The sequence below is a fragment of the Oreochromis aureus genome, linkage group 11 (genome assembly GCF_013358895.1).
Source record: "Oreochromis aureus strain Israel breed Guangdong linkage group 11, ZZ_aureus, whole genome shotgun sequence".
Classification (NCBI taxonomy): Eukaryota; Metazoa; Chordata; class Actinopteri; order Cichliformes; family Cichlidae; genus Oreochromis; species Oreochromis aureus.
Window position 1 is genome coordinate 21,373,277 of NC_052952.1, and position 26,528 is coordinate 21,399,804.

At 42.3% G+C, this 26,528-nt stretch overlaps 3 protein-coding genes and 1 non-coding gene across 9 annotated transcripts; 3 read left to right on the forward strand and 1 right to left on the reverse strand.

The window, feature by feature from the left end:
- The first annotated feature begins 265 nt into the window (after nt 1-265).
- Nucleotides 266-9,152, forward strand: LOC116320953 (meiotic recombination protein REC8 homolog). The gene is made up of 15 exons (XM_039619395.1): nt 266-2,207; nt 2,595-2,663; nt 2,739-2,881; nt 2,958-3,033; nt 3,123-3,243; nt 3,342-3,417; nt 5,236-5,303; nt 5,376-5,454; nt 5,550-5,673; nt 5,756-5,933; nt 7,181-7,382; nt 7,742-7,893; nt 8,015-8,060; nt 8,889-8,971; nt 9,063-9,152. The coding sequence occupies exons 1-14, from the start codon at nt 2,143-2,145 to the stop codon at nt 8,969-8,971; spliced, it is 1,482 nt and encodes a 493-aa protein (XP_039475329.1). The 5' UTR covers nt 266-2,142; the 3' UTR covers nt 9,063-9,152.
- trnaf-gaa lies at nt 6,610-6,683 on the forward strand. Its single transcript has one exon. It is a non-coding gene; the product is annotated as a tRNA-Phe (tRNA).
- A 1,057-nt stretch (nt 9,153-10,209) lies between the features above and the next one.
- On the forward strand, nt 10,210-17,348 carry clk2b (CDC-like kinase 2b). Of its 3 annotated transcripts, XM_031740725.2 has the most exons (11): nt 10,210-10,810; nt 11,375-11,465; nt 11,549-11,615; nt 11,703-11,819; nt 11,895-12,061; nt 13,324-13,418; nt 14,838-14,967; nt 15,049-15,131; nt 15,214-15,293; nt 15,373-15,463; nt 15,551-17,348. In XM_031740725.2, the coding sequence occupies exons 1-11, from the start codon at nt 10,745-10,747 to the stop codon at nt 15,731-15,733; spliced, it is 1,170 nt and encodes a 389-aa protein (XP_031596585.1). In that variant the 5' UTR covers nt 10,210-10,744; the 3' UTR covers nt 15,734-17,348. The 3 variants fall into 3 exon arrangements, with proteins under 3 accessions (XP_031596585.1, XP_039475330.1, XP_039475331.1); XM_039619396.1 differs by having other exon boundaries at nt 10,210-11,293; nt 11,549-11,819; XM_039619397.1 differs by having other exon boundaries at nt 10,210-11,226; nt 11,549-11,819.
- Nucleotides 17,349-17,959: 611 nt separating this feature from the next.
- Nucleotides 17,960-26,283, reverse strand: LOC116320959 (retinol-binding protein 1-like). Of its 4 annotated transcripts, none has more exons than XM_039619579.1 (5): nt 26,105-26,283; nt 21,096-21,263; nt 20,594-20,778; nt 18,911-19,012; nt 17,960-18,204 (listed from the first exon to the last, which is right to left on the reverse strand). In XM_039619579.1, exons 2-5 carry the CDS (start codon nt 21,169-21,171, stop codon nt 18,151-18,153), a joined length of 417 nt encoding a protein of 138 aa, XP_039475513.1. In that variant the 5' UTR covers nt 21,172-21,263; nt 26,105-26,283; the 3' UTR covers nt 17,960-18,150. The 4 variants fall into 4 exon arrangements, with proteins under 4 accessions (XP_039475513.1, XP_031596575.1, XP_039475514.1 ...); XM_031740715.2 differs by lacking the exon at nt 26,105-26,283 and adding an exon at nt 21,693-21,798; XM_039619580.1 differs by lacking the exon at nt 26,105-26,283 and adding an exon at nt 21,545-21,683 and having other exon boundaries at nt 21,102-21,263.
- Nucleotides 26,284-26,528: the final 245 nt, after the last annotated feature.

Consider the following 26,528-nt stretch of genomic DNA (forward strand, 5'->3'; position numbering starts at 1 on the left):
CGCTCAGAGTGACCAGCAAATCATAGAAGTGTTGTAGTTTCTCACAGCAGCACTGACCAACCACCTGGTCTCAGAAGAATAAACAAACTGGCTAACATTCATATCTCACAGTGGAGAGAATCCGCTCTGATGTAGATCGGAAGCTGTGATCTATCGGATTTTATCCGCTAATTAACTGATTTATCAAAAATTTGCTGAAATGTTTTACTATCCCACAGTTTTAAAGCGTCACACAGGATGCTTTTCTACCATCTGGTGAGTAAAAACCTGGTTAAAATCTTTCAATCAACAAATAGATGTACTCCACAGTGCATCAGCATGGCTAATTAGACCGTTTCATGTCAGCTAACATTATTGATAAGATGTCTTAAAAATCATTACGTTTAATAGGAAAAGGGGTATTTTAGACTACTTTCTAATCATGAAAAAGCTTAAATCTGGGAAAAAATGTTGCTAATGTGCACAAACCCCTGAAGTATACATTGACTCACTGGTAGTTACGTTTTATGTTCCAGTCTTCCTTTAACCAGAGAGAACAGGGCGTTTAAATACATTTAAGTGGTTAAACATATTAATAATGTAGTCTATAAAAGCCTAACAGAAGCATGTTTCTGTCGACCCGTTAAAGTAATTAAATGTATGTACTTCCTCACAGGGAAAATGGCCGGTGCACTGTGTGTTAGTTTTGGGGCGAGTTTATCAATTTTACATACATTTTACCAACATTTTTATGCATGTAAAACTCACATTCTGCCTCTGAGTGCATATGTATATTTAAATGTGTTAGAAAAAAAAGATCGCACGGTGCAGGTGCAGCTGAGGTTAAGCAAACATAAACACCAAGTTTAAAGTATTTGAAGCCTTGTTTATAAAAGACGCTAGCTTTGAAGATTGAGAGATAAAAGGCTACATGGAGCGTAAAATGAGGGCATTCCCATCTTTGTATTTATTCAAGGTACTTTCAGACATTTTTAAAACGGTGAAAAAAATTCCTTATATGATGATCAAAGTCATTTCGATCGTTTTTTTTAGCTTAAAAGCAAATGAAACTGCATCTATTAAAGGTTAAAAACTGGTAAATTGTTAATGTGACAAAGATGGAATCATTTTTCATATACAAATATGTACTTTAAAAAAAAGTACACATTTGTACATTTGTCCTAAGTACACTTAAGAATTCACTGTCCTATGCTGTGTAAAATGAAAATAAAAACAACAATGGAGTGATCTGCAAATTTTATAAATCCATATTTTACTCTCAGTAGAACACAGAAAACATATGAGATGTTTCGACTGAGACGGGTTTAATCATGTAAAATATTAGCTCAGTTTGAATTTCTTTTAAGCAACATATCTCGAAGATGCTGGGCTGGAGGGGGAGACGGGTGGAGGAACATTTTGCAACTAACTTAATTGGCAGCAGAGCAGAGTAACATGACTGAGCATTAAAACAGCATCTTAAATAGACAGAGATTCATCAATCTGGAAAAAATGCATCTGCAAAATTGTGGAACAATTTCAGAGTAACATTTTGATGCATGACCATTAATCAATGGCCATGAGTATCATTCACAGCGAGTTGGAGAAGTGAAGAAGTCACTTGGATGAGTGATGAAACGTTTCTCCCACTGAAAACGTCCAGATGAATAGAATCAACTTTGTGGGATTTTAGAGTAATGTTTTTCAATGAAAATTGCAAAGTCTTTGAATATTTCATCATCTACAGTATATAAAATTTAAAAGATAATCTGGAGAAATCTCTGTGCACAAGGCGGGAACAGGCTGGAAATTAAAACTGGACGCTTGTGATCTTCCGGCCATCAGGCGGCGCTGCATCAAAAACAGATGTGAATCTGCCAAAAACCAGTCACTGCAGGGCTCAGAAACATTTTGAGAAGTCGTCTGTGAACACAGTTCAGTGTGCCAGCCACAAATTATTATAAAACATTCATGGAGCGTCCTCTGGACTGAAGAGGAGAGGGACCATTGATATCAGTGCTCAGTTGAAAAGCCTGCATGTCTGATGGGAATGCTGCCTGACTGTGCAAGCAACTAGCATATGTTGCTACCTATGGAGCAACATATGCTCCCATCCAGACCAGGTTTTTTTTCTGGGAAATCCTTGTATATTTCAGCAAGACAATGATAATGATAAGCCACATACTGCATCTATTCCAGCAGGATGACTTCATAGTAGAAGAGTCCAGGTGCTGGATGGCCTCCCTGCAGACCAGACCTTTCGCTGACTGAAAATATTTTGAATATCTTCAAACAAGAAATATGACAAAAGCCAAAATGCCCAAATGCAACAATGAGCATCAAATGGTGTCAAAACTATGAGAATCTATTGGTATTTTTAACTGATACTTGCTCAGTTTTACTCCAAAAATGGAGCACAAGAGCGAGTGGACGGAGAGGTGAATCGTGTGTTAATGGTACCATAAACTTTTCCCAACCACAGACTGTCTTTAGTTCTTTTCTGGTACAGTTTAAAAGATTATACATTATTTATTCTATCTTTAGCTTTTAATCCTGATTTTCATCTTCAGTAAAATAAAACATGAGTGGTCATTAATCGCCTGTGCCCATTTCAGGCTGGCAGCTACCAAAGGCATCAAGGTTCCCCGTCGGGATTTCCTGAAAGTCAACATTAGAAGCACCTGGTAAGGACCTATTTGAGTCATTTTCTCACATTTTTACCTTGCTTGCATATTAAAATAAAGTTAATGCTCATCCAGCGATGACATCATAAACTACGTGTTGGAGCGGGTCCCACCACCTCGTCCAGGTCTGCCCCGACCCCGATTCTCCCTCTACCTGTCCTCCCAGCTTCAGTATGGTGTCGTTGTGGTCTACCACCGGCAGTGTGCTATTCTTCTGGGTAAGGAGGCGTTAACACACTGCAGGAAGGAGAGACATAAGTCATCCTGATGTTGATTCATTTGTTGTCCTTTCAGAGGAACTTCAGTCCATTGTGGGAAAGCTGGTCAAACAGAGAACCTCACAGAAAATTGATATGGATGACCACAGCAGGTGAGAAATTATGCTCAGCATATTTACCTTCATGTTCAATCTCAAAGTAACAGCTGTTTCCTGGCACTGAGCTTCCCGTTGTTTTCCAGACCATCTCTGGTCCTGCCAGATGTCCTGACTCTGCTGGAGGAGACAGACGGAACTCCTGACCCTTTATTTGGAGTGATGCAGCTGCAGGATGCCATGCCCAGCCCCAGTACACTAATACAGGTCGCAACTAAATAGTAGCAGTTAATAAGTGAAAGTTGAGCTGTAAATCATCTTATTAGTTCATAAACTAAGAGTTCTCTGGCTGTATTGATTCTCAGATGAGTTGGGAGTATCTGAGAGAAGCTTCTCCTGAGCATCCTGAACTGATCAGTCCAGCTGCTGCACTGGAAAACGGTAGGATGTGTCAAAGTCACCAAAGTGAAAACGTGTACTTGTTTTTCCTTTTTATGTATGTATCGAGTCAGACTAAAAAAATGAGCTTAGCAGGTCTTAAAATCATTTAAATACAGCCTCAAATGAACAACACTTGTCATAATTAATTTAACAAAAAGCCAAAATGTAGAAACATTGAGTGCAAAGCTAAGTACACGACCTGATCCAGCAGCTTGTTCAACCACCTTTAGCAGCAACAGCTTGAAGAAATCACTTTCCCTGTGACTTTATCAGTCCCTCACGTAGTTGTGGAGGAATTTTGGCCCACTCCTCTTTATGAAGTAGTTCATTAAGGTTTGTGGGGATATATTTGTGCGCAGCTCTCTCAAGGTCCCTTACTTACTTACTTATACCTAAAACCCCTCCTAGGTATAGGCTGTTGCCAAGAGTTGGTCTTTCTTAAGGACCATTTCTGTCAGATTGAGTTCTAGATTTTGACTCTTTTCTTTTTCAACCATTTTGTTGTAGATTTGCTGCTGTGATCATTGTCCTGTTGTATGACATAATTCAGCCAGGCTTCAGCTGGCTTCACCTTTGACTTTATAATACTTTAGCATGCAGAGGAGTTCATGACTCTGTGACTGTAAGGTACCCCTCAACACCGTATTTGACAGTTTGTATGAGGTGTTTGTGCTGACATGCAGTGTTTGGCTTTCACCCAACATATCGCTGTTCATTATGGCCAAATATCTCCACTTTGGTCTCATCTCTCTAAAGGACATTGTTCCTGAAGTCTTGTGGTTTGTTCAGATTTAAACTACCATGATCCTTTTAGAGAGAGATGTTCTCCTGGCAACCCAAACAAGCTGTACTTGTTCAGTCTTCTCCTGATTGCACTGTCATGAACAATTAACATGCTGACTGAGGTCTGGAGAGTCTGAGATGTGGCTCTTTGTTTTTTTCCAATTTCTCTGAGCATTGTGTCGTCTCACCTGTGTGCAGTTGTCTTGAATGTTTTCCTTTTGTGAATAACTTTTCTCACTGTAGAAAGTTGAATGGACTTTAAATTGTTTTGAAATGGCGTTTTAACCTTTCCCAGATTGATGGGCAACAACAAATGCTTCCCTGCTGTCTTTCCTCCTTGGTGTTGTGTTAGCACAAATCTGAGTGCCCCAGACCAGAAAACTGACAAAGTCTCTGTTTTATAGAGGTGCTCACATTGGCTGATGATCAACTCACACTTTCCCAAGTATTGCTTTGAACTTACCATTACCTCAAGAATCGTTCAGCATCTCCCAGAATGTTGCTGTTCTATGAATAATATATACAGATACACCAAAAGAAGGAGCAGAAAGCTTTTTTTAATCACTACTGCATCTTATTTCATCTTTGGCACGGATCTTGTTAATCAAATCAAGTTTATTTAGCAGCACCTACTTATCTTCTTAATTCCTATAGAAGCAGGAACCATATGCACTTTAAGCAGATACACCTGCACTAGTTGTACAAATAATATCTGCTCACATGGGTTATTTTTCTTTCCAGGGATGTGCAGCATGTGCACGTCCCTGCATGAGCTCACACTGCAAATCCAGCCAGAAGTGAGGAGCAGAAAGAAAACGGCAGGTCAAAGCAGAGCAGAGCAAAGTGCCTTCAAACACTTAATTTGCAGAAAGTGATGCCTCAGAGTCAGGAAGGGTTGTGCAGCTAAATTTCACTCAGCGGAGGAGAGCACTTTAATTTAAACATGATTAGTCATAGCTTCTGCTGGCCTCTGTGGAGTTGATGCTGAAATGGTGACTTTTATATTAATGTGTATTCACGACTCTGTTTTCTCAGGTATAACAGTGTCTCCAGAGGCTATCACTCTGAGAGAGGCGGAGCCTGTTGGTATCCCCGTTACAGAGGTACGGGAGTAAAAGGGAAACAGATCTTCAGTGTAATATCTCTGCTCATCATCTGCCTTATTTTACTGCTAGTTTGAGGGTGCAGAGCTGGTTGATGACCATCCAGATACTATTGACTTCCTGATGGCACAAACAGATCACTTTCCAGAAGGTGTGTAGCAAAAAGCTTCTGTGATTTTGCATTTTCAAGAAAAAAAAACAAAACGTAGAATGGGACATAACATAATCTATAATCTTTTCTAACAGGAGATTTGGAGATACCGGGAGAAAAGGTGGCGGCAGGGGAACAAGAAAAAGAGGTGGAACGGGAAGAACAAGAGGGCGACCTGGAGAAATACGGAGCAAAGGAGCTCACAGGATCCACTCTAGAGTAACTTAGAGACACTTATGTAAGCAGAAAATACCACGACAAACAAACAGTGATCCACTTACTGTGTTTTTACCTGTGTCAGGTTGCAGCCCACTACTCTTTCCAGTGAGGAGGCTATTTTGTTGCCTCAGGAAGAGCCAGGCCTGCCCGCAGAGAAGCCCCCCACAGACCAGCTCACCCCCGTCCCTGTGCCCGGCCTGCCTTCTCCGCCCTCTGCAGCAAAGGAACGTGAAAGGCGTCTAAGAAGTCTGGAGTTAGAGGTGCTGGCTTTTGTGGGTTTTACTTAAATGACAGAAATATTTAATGTATTTAACAAAGACAGAAAGGGCTGTAAACGGTTTTGCCCTAACAGACGAACATTAAGTATCTTTACCTCTCCCACACACACCAATCTGTAGACCCTGTGATGCTCTCATTACTGCCAGTACTATTTAAAAAGGTCAAACATGTAAGATTATATGTGCAGCTAAAAATGATAATAAATAATGAATCAAGTTTGTCCAGATTGACATGATAGCATCACTCAGTTGCTGCAGATTTGATGGCTGCACATCCACAATGTGAATCTGCTGTTTCACCACATCCCAAAGGTGCTCTGTTCAACTGAGATGTGAACCCACTGTCATGGTTAAAAAAAAAGGTGATTTCAGCTTTGTTATCATGCTGGAAGCAGGATGGGCACACAGATGGACATAGCAGCAATACTGATGTAGGCTGTGGTGTTTAAATGATGCTCAGGCTCTGAGGGGCCCAAAGCGTGCAAAGAAAATATCTTCCACATTATATCACAACTTTTCTGACCATCCCTCTTTAAACCCTACAGATGGTTTTGTGACAAAAACACCTAAATCTCTCTATATTCTTCCTCATTCTGATGTTGAGATTGAACTTCAGCACGTCTTTTTGTTCATTATCTCTACCTGCTTACCCAAACATGCTGAAATAGCTCAGTTGGGAGAGCTTTACACTGAAGCTCTAAAGGTCCTTTGGTTCAATCCCGGGTTTCAGCAGTGGAGTGCTGTCTTTAGGCATTCCCGACCTGGAATCATAAATGCTTGCAATTCTAAATATGCAAAGTTGCTTCCATTTGATTGGCTGATTAGATATTTGTATTAATAAGAAGTTAAATGGCTGTACTTAATAAAGTGGCTCGCGTATGATACTTTGCTTAGATTATATAGAGTCCATATTCACCAACTGAAATCTTTTGAATAAGTTATTCAGAGATTACAGTTCTTGTTTTAAAGTGAAAATTACTGTCATTTTGCTTTGTTTAGGTCTTGAATAGAAATGTCTTAAAACTGAGTGTGAAGCCTCCCTGAGAGCTTTCCATTCTGGTGGAAGATTAACACCAACTGGAGGAATATTTTGTAGGGTTGCTACCCCCACCCCCTTTTGAAAAATCTCACCAACCCTCTTTTACTAAGTGGTAACATAAAAACAAGACATTATCTACAACTTACAAATCTCTGGTCCCCTTTAGTCAATCTATTTCCCTCACCCCCAGGATGTGGCTTCACCAGAGATGAAGAAGAGGAAGAGGAGAAGGAGGCAGCTGATCTTCTTTGACCCAGTGACACAGCTCTCCCAGGACGATCTGCAGCGACAGATCGACGACCCTTTGACCGAAACGAGGCGACCACTCCTTGCCCCGCTTTCCTTTCAAAGGATCCTTCCTGCTGCGGATCTCTTCAACAAGCCCTGCACCTGTCAGTATCACAGCTGCTAAAAATAGAGCAAAGCATCCTCTCCTCACCCCAGAAACATCTGTTTAAATCTCAGCTCACTTATATACCTTACTCATTACTCAGATGGAAACCGGGTAGAGCTGTGCACTGTTGGTTTTCTAGTATGGTCATACTATTATGGTCTAATTACAGGCTTGTAATAATCTAACTGCTAATATTTTTCATGCTGGCTCCTCTAAATTGTTGCAGTAAAAGTCTGGAACCTTGAATTCTATTTATTCCCCTCACTTCTTATATCCAGCGGCCGCTCCAGCTCTATTAATGGTGTGACTCAAGTAACCTTTTCAAAAATAAACCACGAAGCTATTTTCCCCCTGCAGTCTTGCCTGAAGAGGTTCAGTTTCTATGGCGACAGAGTGCAACCATCACACCCCTCTCAGGCTCGGACCTGCAAGTTGGGGAGCGAGGCCCCGAATCCACTGATTCTGAAAGGGAGAGAGAGCGTGAGATGATGGAGATTCCCGAAAGAGAGGTGTGGAAAAGGGTTTTGTTATGTGGGCAGCGATTGGCAGGGATGTCTGCAAAGGCTTTGAATGCAGGAGATGGACAAACAAATACAGTTGTTAACTCATTATGTGTGTCTGTGTGTGAAGCAGGTCCTCAGAGAAATGGCAGAAACAGAGATGCTTGATATTTCAGGTGAGATTATCAAAGATTATCACCAGTATGCAAAGATGGATGTAGATTCCAGTTCTAAAAACTAAAGCTATTGATGAAATCATGACCAGCAGGGGGCGACACCATAAGTTGCACCACCCTGATAGCTTAGTAAACACTTTCCTGAAGGGTTTAAGATCTCAAGCACTAATTTCAAGTGTTTTTCAAGGCAGTATGTTTTTATTATGATCCCTATTAGAATCAGTGAGCATGATGAATGCTTTATCCGGGCCTACCTTGCATGCTGCTACTGTGTGCAGTGTCCTGAATTTTAAATCACTCGCCCAACCCACTCACTAATCACTCATGATTTCAACACACCACAAATCACAAACATTCAGTTACACTCAGTTTTATTTAAAGCACCGATTCCCAACAACTGTCTCACAAGGTGCTTTATACTGTAAGCTACCCTACTTTGTTAAACAAATAAACAAGAAACACCCACAGTAATCAAACGACCCACTATGAGAAAGCACTTGGCAACAGTGGGAAGGAAAAACTCCCTTTTAACAGGAAGAAACCTCCTGCAGAACTACTCAGTTACGTCCATCTTTATATACAGTCTTTGGATTAAAGGTAGAAATTCACAACACACAAAACAGAGCAGAAGCAATTTTTAGGTTTAAATTAGCAGGTGTGGTGGGGGTTTTTTTTTTAGCGTAACTGGATGTAACATTTTGTCCTCGGTGTATTAGCATTGCAGATGTATTTGGCACAAGCTAAAACCTTCTGTGCATTCACATGGGGTGAGGCTGAGGTCAGAGGTCAGGTCAGGCGTGTGTCACTAATATGCATGTATACATCCAGCACAGGGTACACTCCCACTGGAGGGCAGTGACCAGAGAGAGGTGTCTCGAGAGATCTCCCCCTTATATCTATCCGAAGGGTGAGTAAGTATCAAAGAAAGATCTCTGTGTGTGTTGATGTGCAGGTGTGTGTGTGTGTGAGCAATCACACTCATGTGCACCCATCATTTGGCAGGTCCACTCTCTCCAGGTCTATTTCTACACTGAGGGACATCCCAGAGGTGTCGGACGAGTTGCCTGGGAGAGTAGCCGCAGAGTCACCTCGGTAATAACCAGCAGAAAAGCAGAGACGACTCTCTCTTTAGTCTCTCCCGATGTTTGAGTTTAAATTGGAGACAGGAATATGGTTTGTTTGTTGCCAGGTTGCTGCCAGAATTGGCCGAGGGTGAAGTAGAGCCTCTGCTTTTTCAGTCCCTCTTGCCGCCCGAGGTCAACCGCAAAACTGTCAGCAATGTTTTTCAGCGGCTTCTGGGTAAGGAGGCACTTTCACTTATCATCGAACTGTCCTGTCACTCATGTTAAAATTGTATCAACGGTACAGCACCAAGGCTGTCGCGGTCCCTGGCCCGTGACCTTCAGTTTATAAAGGTTTAAATAACAAACAGTGTCACTAGTGGAAGCTTTAGGAATGAACTGATGAACAAACAAAGTGGTGACTCGTGTACATTCATAGGAAAGTAATTTGCTTTAAAAACATGAGATCTTTTCTGTGTTTCAGTGACCGTTTATGTGTGTGTTATGTTGGTTGGTAGCATCTTTATCTGCCAGGAAGCTGCGTGTGGAGCAGGATGAGCCTTATGGTGACATCTTCATATTTCGAGGCTCCAACTATGAAGAAATACATCTGCCTTTGTAACAAGGAAGCAGCGAAGCAGCGCTGAGCCTCCTGATCGGACTTGTCCCGTCTTAAAGCCAGACTGAAAACTTTGTGTTCAACAGTGTTTTGTGAGAGATCATTTCACAAGAAGGGTTTAAAAAGCATTTTATTGAGCTTTTAATGCCATTAAGTGTTGTTTTTATAATCGTTCCTTAGTGCTACCAGGTTTATGAGATTTCTGATAAATATTTTAACAATTTTTATCGTTTTATCTGCGATCAAACAGAAGCGTTGTCGTTGTTGTTCTGTGCACTCAGTTGAAGTGTGCTGTGTTCTGTTGAACTGCAAAATAAATGAATTTTTGTGACCTCTGTGAGTTATTTCTGTGACGAAAGCGTGCGCTGCATGCACGCAACAAAGTATCTGTAGCATGCGGAGGAGGAGGACGGGTGTGGAAAAACATACTGCCGGGGTTAAGGAGGTGCAAGGAGGAGAGTAAGTAAGTTGAGTGAAACTGGATCCACTCAGCCCCTGTGCCCACATCTTGATTCTCATCTGAAAACTTTCTCAGGGGGTTGTGACCAAAGTTTATTCTTAGCGTCTGTCTCAGCTCTCCCTCCTCTCTGTCCGTCTGTTCCTCGCTTTTTGTGTTTGTCTGCTTCAGCTGTCGTGTTCGCTTACTTTCAGTGTTTGCCTTTGCCTTTTTCTCTATTCTCCCTAAGATATTTTTTCTTCTTTTGTCACTTTCGTGGTGAAGCTTCGGCATCGTGTCTTCCTTTCACTTCTGGTCTCAGCTGACAACACTGCAGGCTATTTTTTACTTTTTCACAACTCCTCGTCCTCCAGTTTGTTCCTGTGCTGCTGCTTGACTATTTATCGTGCCGACCTTGGCGCTTTTCCTCTCCACATCTCCTCATCGCCTTTTGTTCCTGCCGCTACCTCACCTGCATCTCGCCTTCACCTTCGGTGCAGCATCCCTCCATCCGCCTCTCTTCCACTCAGGCTCGTCTTTTCTCTGAGAAGATCTGCACTGCTGTGCGATGGGAAAGACAGAGCTGCATTCTCTGTTTAAGGGTTTTCTGGACTGTATTTGCCTCTGCCTTTCTGTGAGTATCTGCGTTCTTTGAGCATGTTTTTGTGTCTCTTTCTAAGTCTGTGTGATTTACTTTTAACCAGCTGCACTATGTGTTGATCTCTTAAAGATCACCAGCTTTCTAACAATGAATCCCGTGCAGATTGCTTGTGTTTATGTATGTCAGTGGCCCGTGTCGTGCGCTAAGTGTCAGTTACTCACATGCTGAGCTTCTGATATTAATAACAGTCTCAGAATGTGGATGGAAATAGAGCCTCAGCTCCTCCAAAGAGAGTCATCTGGCATTTCTTATGAGCCCCCTTTAGGGCAGGCTCAGGTCTTTGAGATCAACCTTAATGCATTAATCATGGCTGCATTAGGACAGCCTCGGCAGGAGGAAGTACACAAAGCTGTGGGAGCTTCTGTAACCATGCAAGCTTGAGTGCACGGGTATGTCCAGCTGGTGACCTTTCTCCTTACAGACCCAGAGGTCAGATGTTACTCGGTGTGTTTTTAGGTGGGGTATGACAGAAGCAGGTTGATGTTTTTTTGATCTTTTGCTCCACCTTGTCATGAATGCGGCTGACTTTGTTTGCAGAAAAGAAGCGGCCAGGCTGCAAACGACAGTGAGAGGGACTCTGAAAATGGTCACCTGATCTACAAAAGTGGTGACATCCTTGACGACAGATGTAGGTTGCACTACAGATGTAGGAAGAGTAAGCAGCCTCGTTACGGTGCTCCGTCATTAAGCTGATCTCTATCTGTCTTGCAGATGAGATAGTCGACACTTTAGGTGAGGGGACCTTTGGGAAAGTGGTTCAGTGTGTGGACCACAGCAGGTAGGTTTTTCATCAGGAGTTTCAAATTGAATCAATGTGCAATGTGTGTGGGGGGGTATTTTTAAAAAAAGCAGTGTTTAAACACAGAGGAGGAAATCAAATCGCATTGAAGATCATAAAGAACCAGGACAAATACAGAGAAGCAGCCAAACTTGAAATCAACGTCCTGGAGAAGATCAGTGAGAATGATCCGCACAACAAACAGTGAGTCTGTGATTGAAACGCCGTCACCCGTTTCATGTGCTTTATGTTTCACCCTCTGTTTCTCTTCCTCATCAGTAACTGCGTGCAGATGCTCAACTGGTTTAACTACTACGGCCATGTGTGCATCTCCTTTGAGCTGCTGTCTCTCAGCACATTTGACTTCTTGAAATCAAACAACTTCCTGCCGTATCCAATTAACCAGATCCGACACATGGCCCAGCAGATCTGCCACGCTGTCAGCTGTGAGTCCAGTATGCATCATACAGATTGTGCAGCACCACTTTCCCTTTTCTGCTGCACCTCTGCATCAATGCCAGGGATGAGACTAAGCAGATTAAACACGGAAAATTAGAGCAAGATGCAGGAGCAGTTAGGGCAGTGAGTGATTGATTTCATTCACGATGATTGATATCATTCACTGATTAATTCTAGTCAATAACCGAACGCAATCATTTGCAAATCTCTGTAGTCAGCAGACAAGTCTGCTATTTCTAATTTCATCATATCAAATATTAATTTCATATTCAGTACAACCATTTGTTATGTAGCCATAACATGGTATCATTTGCTTAATATCATGCTGACAAATTAACTTCAGAATGAGACAGGATGCTGTAAACCATGGCCTACGATTCTCCAAAATAAAAGCAGAGCATGCACTCCTAAATATTCAAACATAAACAGCACAAAAGCTGAGCTGCAGCCACAGATTTTATAGAAGATGGGTTCATCCACTGTGACTTCACACATTGGTTTAGATTAGTTTAATGCTACTTTTTTGGTCATTAAAATGTTTTTGTTTTTCATTTTTTGGAGACAAGAGGTATCATATTTTTGGATGCACATGCAATGCACAGATATTGCAAACTAAACCTGAAGCTGGGCTGTACCACACAGGATGTAATAATATTAAATTTCTCTATTAAAAAGCTTTTTTAAAAACTCAAATGCCACTTGGCTCCAGCTGCATGTGTTGGGAGACCTGCCAACCAAAGCAGCCACATCCTTAACTCTAGTATCCAAGTGGACAAGTTATTACAAAAAGGTCGGCTCTGTAGCGTTTTTATGAAAGTGGAAACTATCCACAGAAGCCAAAGGTTTTTTGGTACTGTAAACATGTGTTTTAATACATGGGGTCATGGGGATTGACTTGCTTTTGGAACTGGCCTCAAGTGGCCATTAGAGAAGCTGTAGTTTTTGGCAGCTTCACCTCGGGTTCAGTTTTCGGCCCTGGAGGTTACTCCTCAGCTGGAACGTATCGCACCATCAAAGAGTCCCTCTGCTTTAATTAAACCAACACTTCATCAGACAGAGTGGCTTCATTTGGGTTTCTGATATATAATCTTTGTAATATCCTATCTACTAACAGTTAATTAGCTGCTGTAAATCTGTCACATCCAGCTGTCTACAACCAACCAACCAACCAACCAATCAATTGAGATTTGACGTGTGTCTGCTCATGATAAACTTCCTCATTTGGACTTCGCCCCCATTTCCTCTGCAGTTCTCCATGACAACAAGCTGACTCACACTGACCTGAAGCCTGAGAACATCCTGTTTGTCAACTCGGACTACTCCCTCACATACAACGCCGAGAAGGTCAGAAATGGCTGCAGGCGTGAAGGCTGAGCGCTTCAGGGGATGGTAGAAAAAGCAGGGATTAATGATGGCAAAAAAATGCAGCTTTTCATTTGGGTGCAAATTTGTTTCAGCAGAACTCAGACACCCACATGTATGCTTTTTATGATCTCATATTTATCCAGGAAGGCTGCAGCTTGTTTGTTGACCTTTGCAGGAAAATGTGTGGCATCTCTAAGACATATTGCTGATTTTTTATTTATGGAAATCTCCACTTTTTCTTAGTTTTTCACAGCCACATGAAAAAGAAAACTAAATGCACCCTTACTGCTTCCTGTTAAATCAGGATGTCCAAGCTTATTAAACTTTATGACGGCAGCATGGCTTAGGTTTGCATCTGAACAAATCACACGGCTTCTGGACCAATGTCCTGTGAACAGACAAGACCAAAGTGGAGACACAGTGTTGCATTTAGCAAAAAATGACATAGCAACAGCTCATACTGACTGTCATGCACAGTGATGGAGGGGAGACGAATTGGGCTCGACTGAATGACCTTGCACTCATTAAGTTGACTGTGAAGAATTTTGTATACCAAAGTATTCTAGAGTCAAATATAGGACCAGATGAAGCTTGGCTGAAATTGGTCCCAAATGCACCAGCCTGTCTGCAACAGAGTCAAAGTGTTGCAGGCACATAGACCAAGTGCTGACCTCTAAGTGGAGCTGTGCATAAACATAATTTGAAGCAAGTCAGAAAACAAACTTCAAGTTGTTGCTGCTAAAGGTGGTCCTGTTTAAAGCCAAGCACATGAATCATAGGGTGCACTTAGTTTTTATATGTTTTAATTAGCCAAGACTGTTCAGGAGAGAAACACATACTGTATAAGACCGATTTATGGGCTCAGAGCTGTTTTTGATATTAGGGAAAACAAGCTTGTTGACTTTCTTGGAATGAGTTAAATCCACCAAGCAGGGTTTTTTAAGGTTAACTGGGTTAACTGAGATGTTGTGAGACGTTGATTCAGTTAGTTAATTGAGATGTTTAATCTAATTAGTTTAATCCAACCAAAAAAGAAGTGGGAGATTATCTGCTGGTGGGGCTGTGTCACGAAGGGCATCTGCTGTAAAACGCAACCAAATCAAACATGCAGAGCTACCAGCTACAGTGACCCCTTGTGCACATGGAAACAGCCGATGGTAGCGTTTTTGTTGTTGCTGTTTTTCTAATCTAATAGACTAGTTCTTGTTTTGTCCTACCGTGTTGCAGTATTGTAAAATTGTTCATAACTTTTTATGTTATTTTCATCACATTAGCTCAAGCCTAATGCTCTTTATTTTTTTTTATCAAAGCATATAAATAGCAGGAAAATACAAAGATTATACTTTAAATGAGCAAAGTTGGGAGGGTTTACAGTGTTTTCACCTGTCGCCCATTTAGAAGTGCAATGAGAGGCGGGTAAACGACACCACAGTGCGGCTCGTCGACTTCGGCAGCGCCACCTTTGACCACGAACACCACTCTGTCATCATCTCTACTCGTCACTACCGAGCCCCAGAGGTCATACTTGGTAAGAAATGTCATTTTAGCTCGGGGAGTATCCAGGACCTGTCCAGTCCAGTTGGTAACAAAGCTCTTCCTTCTTCCACAGAGTTGGGTTGGAGTCAACCGTGTGATGTGTGGAGTATCGGCTGCATCCTGTTTGAATACTACAAAGGGTTCACACTCTTCCAGGTCACACATTCGACATAAAAGTGAGATGAACCTTATCTTTTTATTTGTCATGGTCTTCACTTCCTCTTGTGTCCACTTACAGACTCATGACAACAAGGAGCATCTTGCTATGATGGAGAGAATACAGGGACCGATTCCTCAGAGGATGATTCAGAGGAGCAGGTATCCCGCTCATGCACCCTCTCATTGTCACAGCACTCTGAAACACTTTGATCTGACGAATCTTCAATTTGATTCTCAGAAAGCAGAAGTATTTCCACCGTGGACATCTAGACTGGAATGAGTGCTCCAAAGCCGGACGCTACGTCAAATCCAAATGCAAACCGTTAAGGGTGAGCCGCGGGCAGGCGGACCACAGATAAGCATTATCTGCTCAGTGCCCACCATTTGAATATAATCTCTCTCTCCTTGTTTTACAGGAATACTTGTTATCACACGGGAGAGAACACCACCATTTTTTCGATCTCCTAGAGAGGATGCTGGAGTACGACCCCTCAAAGCGTATTTCTCTTTCCTCTGCTCTGTGCCATCCCTTCTTCCAGCCCCTCCATCATCCAGGAAGAAGTCAGGGATGGAGGAACAGCTGTGACATGAGCAGATGACCTTTGGTAGACGCTTAACCATATGTGGACCATATGGGGAGGGTGTTTGCAAGTTTATTTTTAATTTAAGCTTTTAAAAAAAATTGGTTTAAGTTATTTGAGTTAAAGACAGTTATTTGAGTTGACAGCTAACAGTGAAAGAGAAAGTCTGAAAGCATCATTGTAAGGAAGGAAGTTTGAACAGTTACAGCTGATTGAGCTGGAAGAGAGAAAGGAGAGAAGCACTACAAAGGCAAATCAGTGGGATTTCTGTTGTATTGCTCATTTCCTTTCAAGTAGGGAAAAAATTAATTTAGCAGACACGTTTGTCTAAAGGTGCTAGCAATTTTTTTCTGAGCATATGATTTTTATGTTTGTTTGCTTTTCTATGCTTCTGTTAAAATTGTCTTAAAATTGTTTACACGCTTGTCAAGTATGGAAAGACTTGACAAATACAACCTATGTGACATTGTAAAAATCCAACAGTCTCAGCCTTAATGTACCCCCCAAAAACAGAGGTAATGAGTCTATAGATATTATTAGAACAAATGTGATTTTTTTAAGTGTAATTTTCAAGTTTGTAGTTTTGTTTAATTATATAAAACATTAAAAAAATAAAAGAATTATATATAACATTAAAAAAGGAAACAACTGAAAACTATAAAAGTTATTTGCTTTTACTTTTTTTATGCTGTACTTTTTATATTGGGGGGAAAAAGATGAAGAAATGGCACAGGTGCCAAACGTTAAACTACTAATGGAGAACTGACCTTAACAAGCAAATCAACTGAAGGAAATATTACATCTTAGGCTTGTGTGATGATCAGAATTATGATTAAGGTGACCAGATGCCATGTCTGAAAGTTTCATACCCAACTTAAAAAGAAAAATATAATAAATCAAAAATGAGTCTAGCATGTAAAGGCCAACTAAATTAACCTGTTATGCAGTCGTCCTTATTTAACCCTATATTCATGTTCTTATATTAGCTATATCTAAAAAAACATTAGATTAGATTTTTAGTCAATTGTAACACACATGCACTGTGTCACTTCATGCCATATTTCCCCATCTGTGAAACTGAAATATAATTTTAGCTAAAAGACAAAAATTGTATTTCTCAGTATAAACTGCCAAATCATTTTCTTTGTGGTAGGTTCCATCAGATTAAACAAGCCCCTAACTTTTTGGTGACTTCTTGCTCTGATGGGACAGGCTAACCTCCAGTTAAATATAATAAAAAGCCTTCTCTGAACAAACAAAAAACAAAACAGAGTTTAGGAAAGTGCAGTGAAAATGTGGGACTTTGCTTTGTGGGAGATGCGATAAAACTCCTGTGGAGTCCCACAAAAAGAGGGACATCTGGTCACCCTAGCAAAAACACTGAAGTTTGGAAACAGGTTATCTAGTAATGGTTATAACAAACACAACAGATGTCGTCTTCGTGCTAATAGAAGAAACATGTTCTAAAATTGGAAATTTTAAAGGGAAAAAAAAAGTATTTAGATATGTCTCTAACATTTGGAGGACATGTTGTATTTGAAAGCTGAAGATGTATGATCCTTTCAGTTTTGTGCTTGCAGTCACTTTATGGCAATTTTTATGTTTTCTGTAATAAATTTTGCATAAAATAGCACCTTCAGTCATTGAATGAATTCAATTTTTCATGTTTTGCTTGCAACCTTTCAGTTCATCACTCATACATACAGACACTACTGACTCTCAGGCCTCCTCTGGCATCTTGATTGAGTGCAGCTCAGCAGAGAGCATGGTCACTCTGCTGAGAGTGAGCGTGTACTCGCCAGTTTTCCCTCTTCAGCCTTGGCACAGCTGAAAGCGAGTGCAGGAGGCAGGACTCAAGACGCCCACTCACTGGCAGTGAATGCACCGCACATTTAGGTGTTCTACTGTCACACAGGCGCAAGGCGACATCACACAGACTTTGAACCAGGAAGCCGGAGGTTAAAGATCAGCTAGCGTCCGATCCGACTGTGCCAGACAGTTTTCACATGCACTTCCATTTGGTAATTTCTGTAGAAGTTCAGGGCTCCAGTGCAATAATGCATAAAAATCACTTTAGATATGAAGATGCAGCAACCCCCCCCCCGAACACACACACACACACACACACACACACACACACACACACACACACACACACACACACACACACACACACACACACACACACACACACACACACACACACACACACACACCTTATCATTTAAAATAATAAACATGACAGATGCATCACTTCTTTATAAGATACAAAAGTTCTACAACTCTCTTCTCTCAGAACAATGTTTTTTTCCACAAATATTCAGTTTTGCTGTTGTACTTCAAATATATTGTTAATAAATAATGCTATAAACATGACTCTCGTACCGGCTACCTTTAAAATGAGACTATTCACTGTAAAACATTTTTCAGTGACTTCATTCAGCCTTCTTGAAGACTTGCTTTGCTGTGACGCCTTGAACTCTCATTTCCTGCAGAGACGAGGCGGAGAAGAAGAGGAAAAAAAACACGAGGTGAGATGAATGGTGAGAAGCAACAAGAACATTTGGCACATTAAAGACGAGCACAAAACTGGGATTGTATCCAGAACACCCCCCTCACCCCCCTCATCAGCTCATGCTTTGACCTCATAATCCGTCTTCCACTCTTTCACCATCTATTCATCAGGTCTTTTCAGCCCGCTCCCACTTTCCTCCTCCACCTCTTCATTAGTCCCTCACTGTTCCCTTTGTGTAACCTCTGAAACCGTCGCTGGTATTCCCCAGCATATTGAGTTTAGGATCGGCAACACTTTCTCTAAATTTGTGAGAGGTTTTTAGGGGATAATGCTGATCGTTTGAAAACTTAACCAGCAATGAAAGATGTGCTAGAACAAATGTGCCTCTGAGCTTCTGTAGCACTTGTGCATTCAGCTTGTGTGTACTCCTTTGTCAGGTGATGGACTTTCCCCTTTTAGGCACATACAAACTCCACTGACCTCTTAATAAAAACCTTTTCTCACAAAGACGGTAACAGAATTAGCCAATGAATAACTTCTAAAACCTGCCTTATTTGCATCCCCTCCCTCATTTAGCATATCAATTACTCCATCACTTCCCTTTAAGCTTTCATTTTCCTTGTTCCCTCTTCCTTGCTTTCTCTCTGCACTGGCCTCTTGTTCCCCTCGTACATCCTTACCAAATGCAGCTTGTCGCCCTCCAGCCAGTGCGTCCAGCCTCGTCCCTCTTTCTCGCCTCGCTGTACACAAACCAGCTTGTCTCCGTCCCAATCTACTGTAGTCTGTGTAACCACAGAGATGCCATTAGTGTGAGACATTAGCATGTAAAGTAGCCCACTCAACACTCAGCCACACAAAGAGACAAGAAGCTTTGTGCGGTGCAAAAAGGGGAGACTAATACAGTGATGCGTGAAAGGTCATGGACCCTTTAAAATATACTTAATTTTTTCAAAGATGTGGCCAAAAAAATAAAATTTTTAGATATTTGTTTAAAAATTACTTGAATATATTTGTATTTATGTTTTATAAAAAATGATCCAATATTATATCTCTAAATGTAAGAGCTCATGAACCTTTGCATCTTTTGTATCATGTGACTCCCTGTAGACAGCAATAACTAAAAAAAAAAGAACAGTTAAAGATAAATGTTTGGGCTTTGACTTTCCATAACATTATCTTTGTTCTCCTTAACCTCACTATGGTGAGTCTTGTGAGTCTGGGGTGATTTTTTTGTTTTATGACCCACATTCTCCTGAGATTTATCCAACTACAGGTATCCTGTCACCTCCTTCAGAATTTTCTCGTGTAATTAGGATTTCATTGGTTCATCGAGCTGTTTGGGACTAAATGCAGCAAAACAGACCCAAAACATGACGCCACCATCGTCATTTCCTTTGTCCAAACAGAAGACTTCTCCTTTCATACTAAGAAGTTCTACTTCAGCATCATCTATACATGAACTCTAGTTCAAACAGCCTTCTGGTTTCCCAGTGAGATCTTTAGCAATCTGCAGGTGGAGTTTGCGCCCCTACGATGGACACAATCGCCATGTTCTGCTGATGTTAGACTCAGTAACCTGAACACTGTCACTGTTATCGAGACAAACTCTTTAAGGATGGTTTTAGAACCTCTCCAGACTGATGAGCATCAGTAAATCAATAAATCAAATCAATACATCATTTTCTGAGGAACCTCCTCTGTTTGGGCCATGACACACTTCCCATTTCTGAAGACTCAAGCATTTTACAAGCAAAGTGGTAAAAGCCACAATTACACGAGTCCTGGCTGGCAAATGTGCACAAACCCCGCCTCGGGGTCGTATTACATTTTAAACATTTCACTAAATGCTTTAAAAATTCTTCACCATAAGGAGGGCAATCCCGGGCACGACCAACACATGTGTGTCAGATCTGCTGTCTGGACTCTCACCGAGGACATTTCGGGTCAGCGTTTGGATAAATCCTTACTAATCTAGCATTAGTTAAGTGAACACTTTGCACCAGCAAAGACAGATGATTAGCGCACCAAGTTTAGGACAGAGTTCCACGGCTCATCAGTTAAAGTTATCCCCAAGTCAGTGTCCCAGGCTCAGACAGTCAGTGGAGCATGGATTAAGGTTACTGATAAGTTCATAAATCTGGGATATCAGTCCGCTCTGTTTAGCATTCAGCTGAAGAATATCATCATAGCCCATCACTGAATGGTTATTTGGGAAGGAGCTGAATTTCTTTTTTAAAGTTTCTTATTCTGGGATTTTAAACAACAACAACGAGTGGTTATGGAATAATCCCAACGGGAGATGTACAGATTTTACTCAAGTACCTAACCTTCAAAGCAAACTTTGGAAAAAACAAAACACACACCTGACAGGTACGGCCATCCACTATCCTCAGGTCCTCAGTAAATTCTTTTCCAATATTAAAATCCATGCTGAAATTCTTGAAGGTAGTGAGTGTGTTGATTTTCATGGCTCCTGTCTCCGGGTCATGGATGATCTCTTTAGTGGGCTTCAACATACACACGATCTTCCTCAAAGCAACATTAACATCTGGGAGAAAAGAGGGAACGATTTTGTAAGCCACACTTATGGGGGGATCTTTTCTACCTCAGACACTGCAGGTGGAGTGAACACACACTTGTGAGGGTGTAAGTGGGTCAAAGGTGGTGATTTCATTACACTAATGCTGCTGGGAAATGTAGACAGTCCACATCACTAAATCAGATACTGAAGATTATAAATCAGTCAACATATAAACAATTATTTAAAGATAAAAGCATGAAAGACGAATGTTAAATTAGAGGGTTTTACCCATTAAACATTTGATGGTAATAATACTATAAAATATGCTGCATAAAGACTGGTACCTAAACCTGTCAGGTAGGCGTCCATATTCTCCTGCTCCACCATATGATAGGTGCCGGAGTAATTAGGTTTACTCATTTTTTCCTTAAGAAACTCCAGAAATTCCTGCTTTTCCTTGTTCTGGTTTTTCCTCCAGTCCCGTCTGGATCCCACGGATCAGCTGCCGAATTCTGTATGGAGTGAAATTAGTCCCAAAGTGACAAGACCAAGTCTGAACCAAGATTAGTGTACAAGCATTTGTGCGTAAATTCTAAGCCCTGGCAAATACCTGCTCCAATCGAAACACAAATACAGAGTAATCTAAAGAGATGCCATAATGTGAATAAATAGTAATAATTTACACACACATTTAAGCTAAACTTCACAAATCTGCTATTTTAGCTTTTTACTTCCAGCTTCCAGCGCGCACAAATGTCTACAAATACTTGTGATGTTCTTTTCGCTCACTTACAGGTCGTTAAATAGCCGTGCACGAATCGCCTGTTGATCGCAGAAGTCTAATCATCACTTCTGCTGTGAACCTTTGTACAGCTGACGACGTAAGCTACGTAACTGACCGACGTAGCTGCCAGCTTTTGCGTGGTGTTCCCTGTAATTACCTTATCGTCTGTCCCGGTGTTTTATATGCGGTGTCAGCCACGATGGAAACAAATAAAATGCCGGGGCTTTCCCCCTCTTGGGTCCCCACTCTTTGTAGTGGTCAGCTGCTTTTTTGTCCCACCACCCCCCCCCGGGGGGCTAATTTTTTGTCCCTCGCCACCCCCCGGCCCCCTTCCACTTCTTTGTATATTTCATCACATCCATACTGATAGCCAAAACTATCTCCCTAACATCTCCAGCCATCCCTTTTCCTCCCTTCCCTTTTCCACTTATCCAATTCAAGGTTTGTGAGTCTTTATACTGAGGTGATGATTATTATTATTCTCGGTGATAAATTCAAAAACTGCGGCGAACAGGTAGCCGGAAATGCATAGGAGGGATCCACAGGCCAATCACAGCAGCTGCCAGCACTTTCGACGCCACCTGTAGTTACATTTCCAGTAAGCTGGTGCACGTCTGGTTACGACGTCCCTACACATAAGTATAAATCCCCCGTGACATGCACAGATCCCGTCACACGACGTGGGCTTTGGAGACAATTTTTTAAGCTGCCAAACGTAAGCTGCTTTCAAGTGAGGGTGGAGAACTGGGACATCTGAGCTTCATGTGTTTTTCATATATCATCCCTCGACTAGAAAACGAGTAATAGCCTGTGAAAGTTAATATGTGGTTTAAATAACCTGCACTACATGCTGGATGTTCTTCCGTTGTAAAACGGCCAGTTAGAGCTCCTTCTCTTAAGCGAGTGTAGGATAACTCGTCCTCATTTTTGAATATAGATTTAATCCAGGTGATGTAGAATGACTACATCCAGGCTCCTATATGGCGTCTGTAATCTTAAATCAGGGAATTCCACGGGAAGCCCAAATGTCCCAGTTTTCTGTTAGTACGTGAATGCTGCTTACATTTGTGGATCTGTGTGGAAGCTGGCAGCCCGAAGAGAGTCTCAAAACCCCACGTGCACATGTGACGTGATCTATAAATCTCCCCGTATCAGTCTAGGTGTGTGTAAACACTCGTCTAGTCATCCAAATGAGTCTCAGTTCACCCGATGCCACACCGGCCATTGTCACCATAAGGAGAAAAACCGAAGACCTCACTGCTTTTTATATAGGTGGGAGTCACCAAACACCCCAAGATACCATATCATTGACATTTATAACATTTTGCCATATACCGAGTATTGCAATAACATATTTAAAGGATCTAGCACCTTATTGTTAAACTGCAAATTATGTCCTCAGAGTTAAACTTTGTCATCGTCTCTTTATCAAATAAGATAGTTATCTCACTTCACTTTTTTTTTCCAAGCATGCCAGCACTAAATCATGCCAAAAGAGGGAGTCAGTTTGCTATCAGTCTGCGATTGAATGGGGTCAAGTTAGCAATTACATGTAATTTGTTTCTGATAATACAGTAATAATAATGGGAAACCATTTAGTCGACCCTCAGACTAGTCTAGTCCTGCCTGAGGTCTCTTTTACTGAAATTCAAGTTAGTCCTTCTCACTGTTGCTAAGGTCTGATTGTTGGGGTTTTCTCTGTAGTCTCTTTGGCTTACAATGTAAAATGCTTGGAGGTGATTGGTGATTGATTTGGCATTATATAAATAAATGTGAATTGAATAGTCACATAAGGTTGCAACAGTAATGTAAAAAAATAGTTAATACAATCACCAGGCAGCCAATATTTGTTTATTTTTTTGGTTGATTGAAGGAGGTTGCCGTTCTATTTTTCCTCCTGTGACTGAGCAATTAGCTTGCTCCGAATTAGGAATTAGGTTTTGTCAAGCTGCTTGTGTCCAGTGTGGGATGGTTTTTCGTTTGAGTTAATTTAATGTAAGTTTACTCAGCTAACGTTGTCTCAGGATGGTGCTGCATGAGATTTTTCATTGTATTCTGAGAGAAATATCCAAATTCGGTGTTCTTGTATAGATACATGCAAATATTACAGTACTATGCTTGATTTTTGTCTCAAACACTTGTTTTTCCAAACATTTCCTTGTTTCCAAAGTAGTCGCCACAGTAGCCTCGGGATCAGAACTAGAAGTAAACTAGCTTGTGTCGCCTTCTGCTCTCAGGATCTTTTGCATGTTAACAACTACACCACTGAGGGTAAAAGTTAGAATTAGGTCTAAGTTGCAGTAAGGGTCAGTGGCATTCACCTGTGATGGTGAAGGTTAGGGTGACGTCCTAAGTAAGGTATAATGTCAACCAGTGTGTATAAGTGTGTGAGAGAGCTTTTCATGGAAGTCACTCCCCAAAAAAGCAAAAAGAGCCACTTAAAGGATTTTCAGGGAGATCAGTGTTCAACATGTGACAAAACAACACTGGCATACACGTGAACACACACACACACACACACACACACACACACACACACACACACACACACACACACACACACACACACACACAAAATTGATATTATTATATCAATTTTGTCTTCCTAATGAGAAAGCTGGAGAATATGAACATGGAAATGTTCAGTAATGTTTCCCCTTTGTTCTGTTCATTAATTGTACTGGCTGACACAGGACCACCTCGAGCTATCTCCATTCAGTAGTAAAAGGCAAAACTTTGGATTGGTAAACAGATCTCAGGTCTGCATGAGCTCTGGGGTGGGGGGCGTGGCTTCCCTCTGTGATCTTGTTAAAGTATTAAAGCTTCCTCACCTGTTAGAAATTAAAGTGGTCTGGGCACCAGAGGAGGAAGAGTAAGGGGAGAGGGTTGTGGAAATGAGTGAGGGACTTCAAACAGGTTGGTTGAAGTGTGCGTATGGGCCCTCGGTGCCAAGTAGGGCATTAGAGTAGGTCAGAGAGCAGAAAACTCACTGTGGAGTCGTTCCAAGACATTCAAACAAATGTGCCAAAATAAGAAATCAGGAGAACAGCTGGAGCACATTTCTAAAAAAAACCTGGTAGCCTGGCTGCCCCTGGGTGGGTCCGGGATGGGCGTGAGGTTCTGGGGGCACTCCGTCTCTGGGCTGGGGCCCTGGCCAAGCCTCAGGGGCTTGGGTCCTGGTTGGTGTGTTGCCGGGGTTGTGGGCGGGTGGGTGTATGGGGGCCCAGTCCTGGCGCAGGGTGCCGCCTGTGCATCGAACCACCTGGGGGCTCTTCAACTGGTGGGGAGGTTGTCAAATCCTGCAGGAGAGTTCCTCTCTTCAGGAACTCTCTCTGCAGGAGGGGAGATACAGGAGAGGTGGAAGAAGATCTCAGCCTGGGCGTCTATTGTCTTGTATAGTCTGGAAGATGAGTGGATGATGGGGTGGGTGCAGTTTTCTCTGTGGTGGGGTCAGGTGGACTGTCCCGGGCTCTGTGGGGCTGGGCGGCGTTGCTGCACTGGGCCCCGGTCCGGATGGGCCTGGGCCCCCTTTCCTGGCGGGTTGCAGAGTATGGGGTGCCTACTGGGGTCAGCGGGGAGCTGGCCCCAGGAGGGGTCACTGCCCCTCCCTTCCTTCCCTCCCCATCTCCAGCTGCCTCCTCTTCCCGCTCCACCACAATCACCCACACATGCAGGGCCTTGGGGTAGGGGTGTGTCACCAGGGTGCAGAGGAGACATCCCCCCCCTTTGTCCCCTTCTGGCTGCCTCCGCCTCAATTTTATCCCACAACTTAGACATTCACATTACTCACACTCTCATTACACATACATATAGGATCTTGGGGTGGGCACGCTACACGGATTCCAAATTACCATCAGGGTGTACACCTCACCCCTGGCGTCGTTGCCCACCTCTCAATTTTAAATACACGTAGACATTGAGGGCTAGCAGGAGGGCTATACGCTTACCTGCTGCTCTGGCAGGTAGCTCCATGCCCTCCTGGGTTTTAAATGCACCTTAGAACACACATACATCAACACTACATATGAGCGGGTGGAGGGAGGTTTGAGTCTTCCCACACCCCCGTTCTCTGCGGCCTGCTGGAGCGGGGGCTAGGAGGAGGAGTTGGCCGTCCGACTGGGGTCTGGAAATGGGGCCTCCTGCTGCTGCGGAGTCGGGGCAGTCTGCTTCTCCCCACCGCAGGGAAAAGGGTAACACCACCTGGGTCTGGGCGCAGTTTCCCCCTCCAGGGGCAAGGGTACCTAGACCTGGGGCTTAGAGTACGCTTGGGGAGTGTGATTGTGTGTACAGTGTCTTAAGGCAGTTTATCTTCAACAGAAACTTATTTGCAAATTGTAGTTGGTGGAAATGAAATGAATTAAACACAGCATCAATTCAGGAAGCAGAAAAGTCAGGCTCAGGAAAGAATTATGCCAGATTATTTCAGAACAGCTGATTTCAGTTTCAGCTGATGGCTCAGCCAAACCCCGCCCCGTCCAATTTGCTATGTAATGGAGAGCACATCATTGGAAGAGAATTAGGCTGTTTATAAGCGCCTTCTTTTCATTCTGTGTCCAGCATAATTAATACCTGTTGCCACTGAAGGGGAGACTTGCTGCTGCTCTCTGTGTACTCATATGGAAGTGCAGGAAAGTCCCAGAGCAGCCGTACTTGACATGGAGCCAATGACTCACCCTCAGCATCTAATTCTGGGTCAGGCTGACCTGCTATCACTCTCAGAGGTCTCTCTCTTCCTCTTTCCCTTTCTCTTTTTCTCTGTAGGGATGTGCCTGCTTGTTTTGCAGGAGTTGAAACAGGTGTGTTGGGGTCAAAGCAGAGCCTCACCAGCTGCAGCCAGTTCTTTAAATGAGACCGCTACATATCCTCAGAACTGATGTTTCCACTCTGCCAGGTTGGTGTTTCTGTGACCATGTCTCTTATTACTTTTGCTAAATGTTTGGATAGATTCCCTGAGGCATCCTGTCTTTAGTGTTTTGCAGTCTCCTCTGGTCTG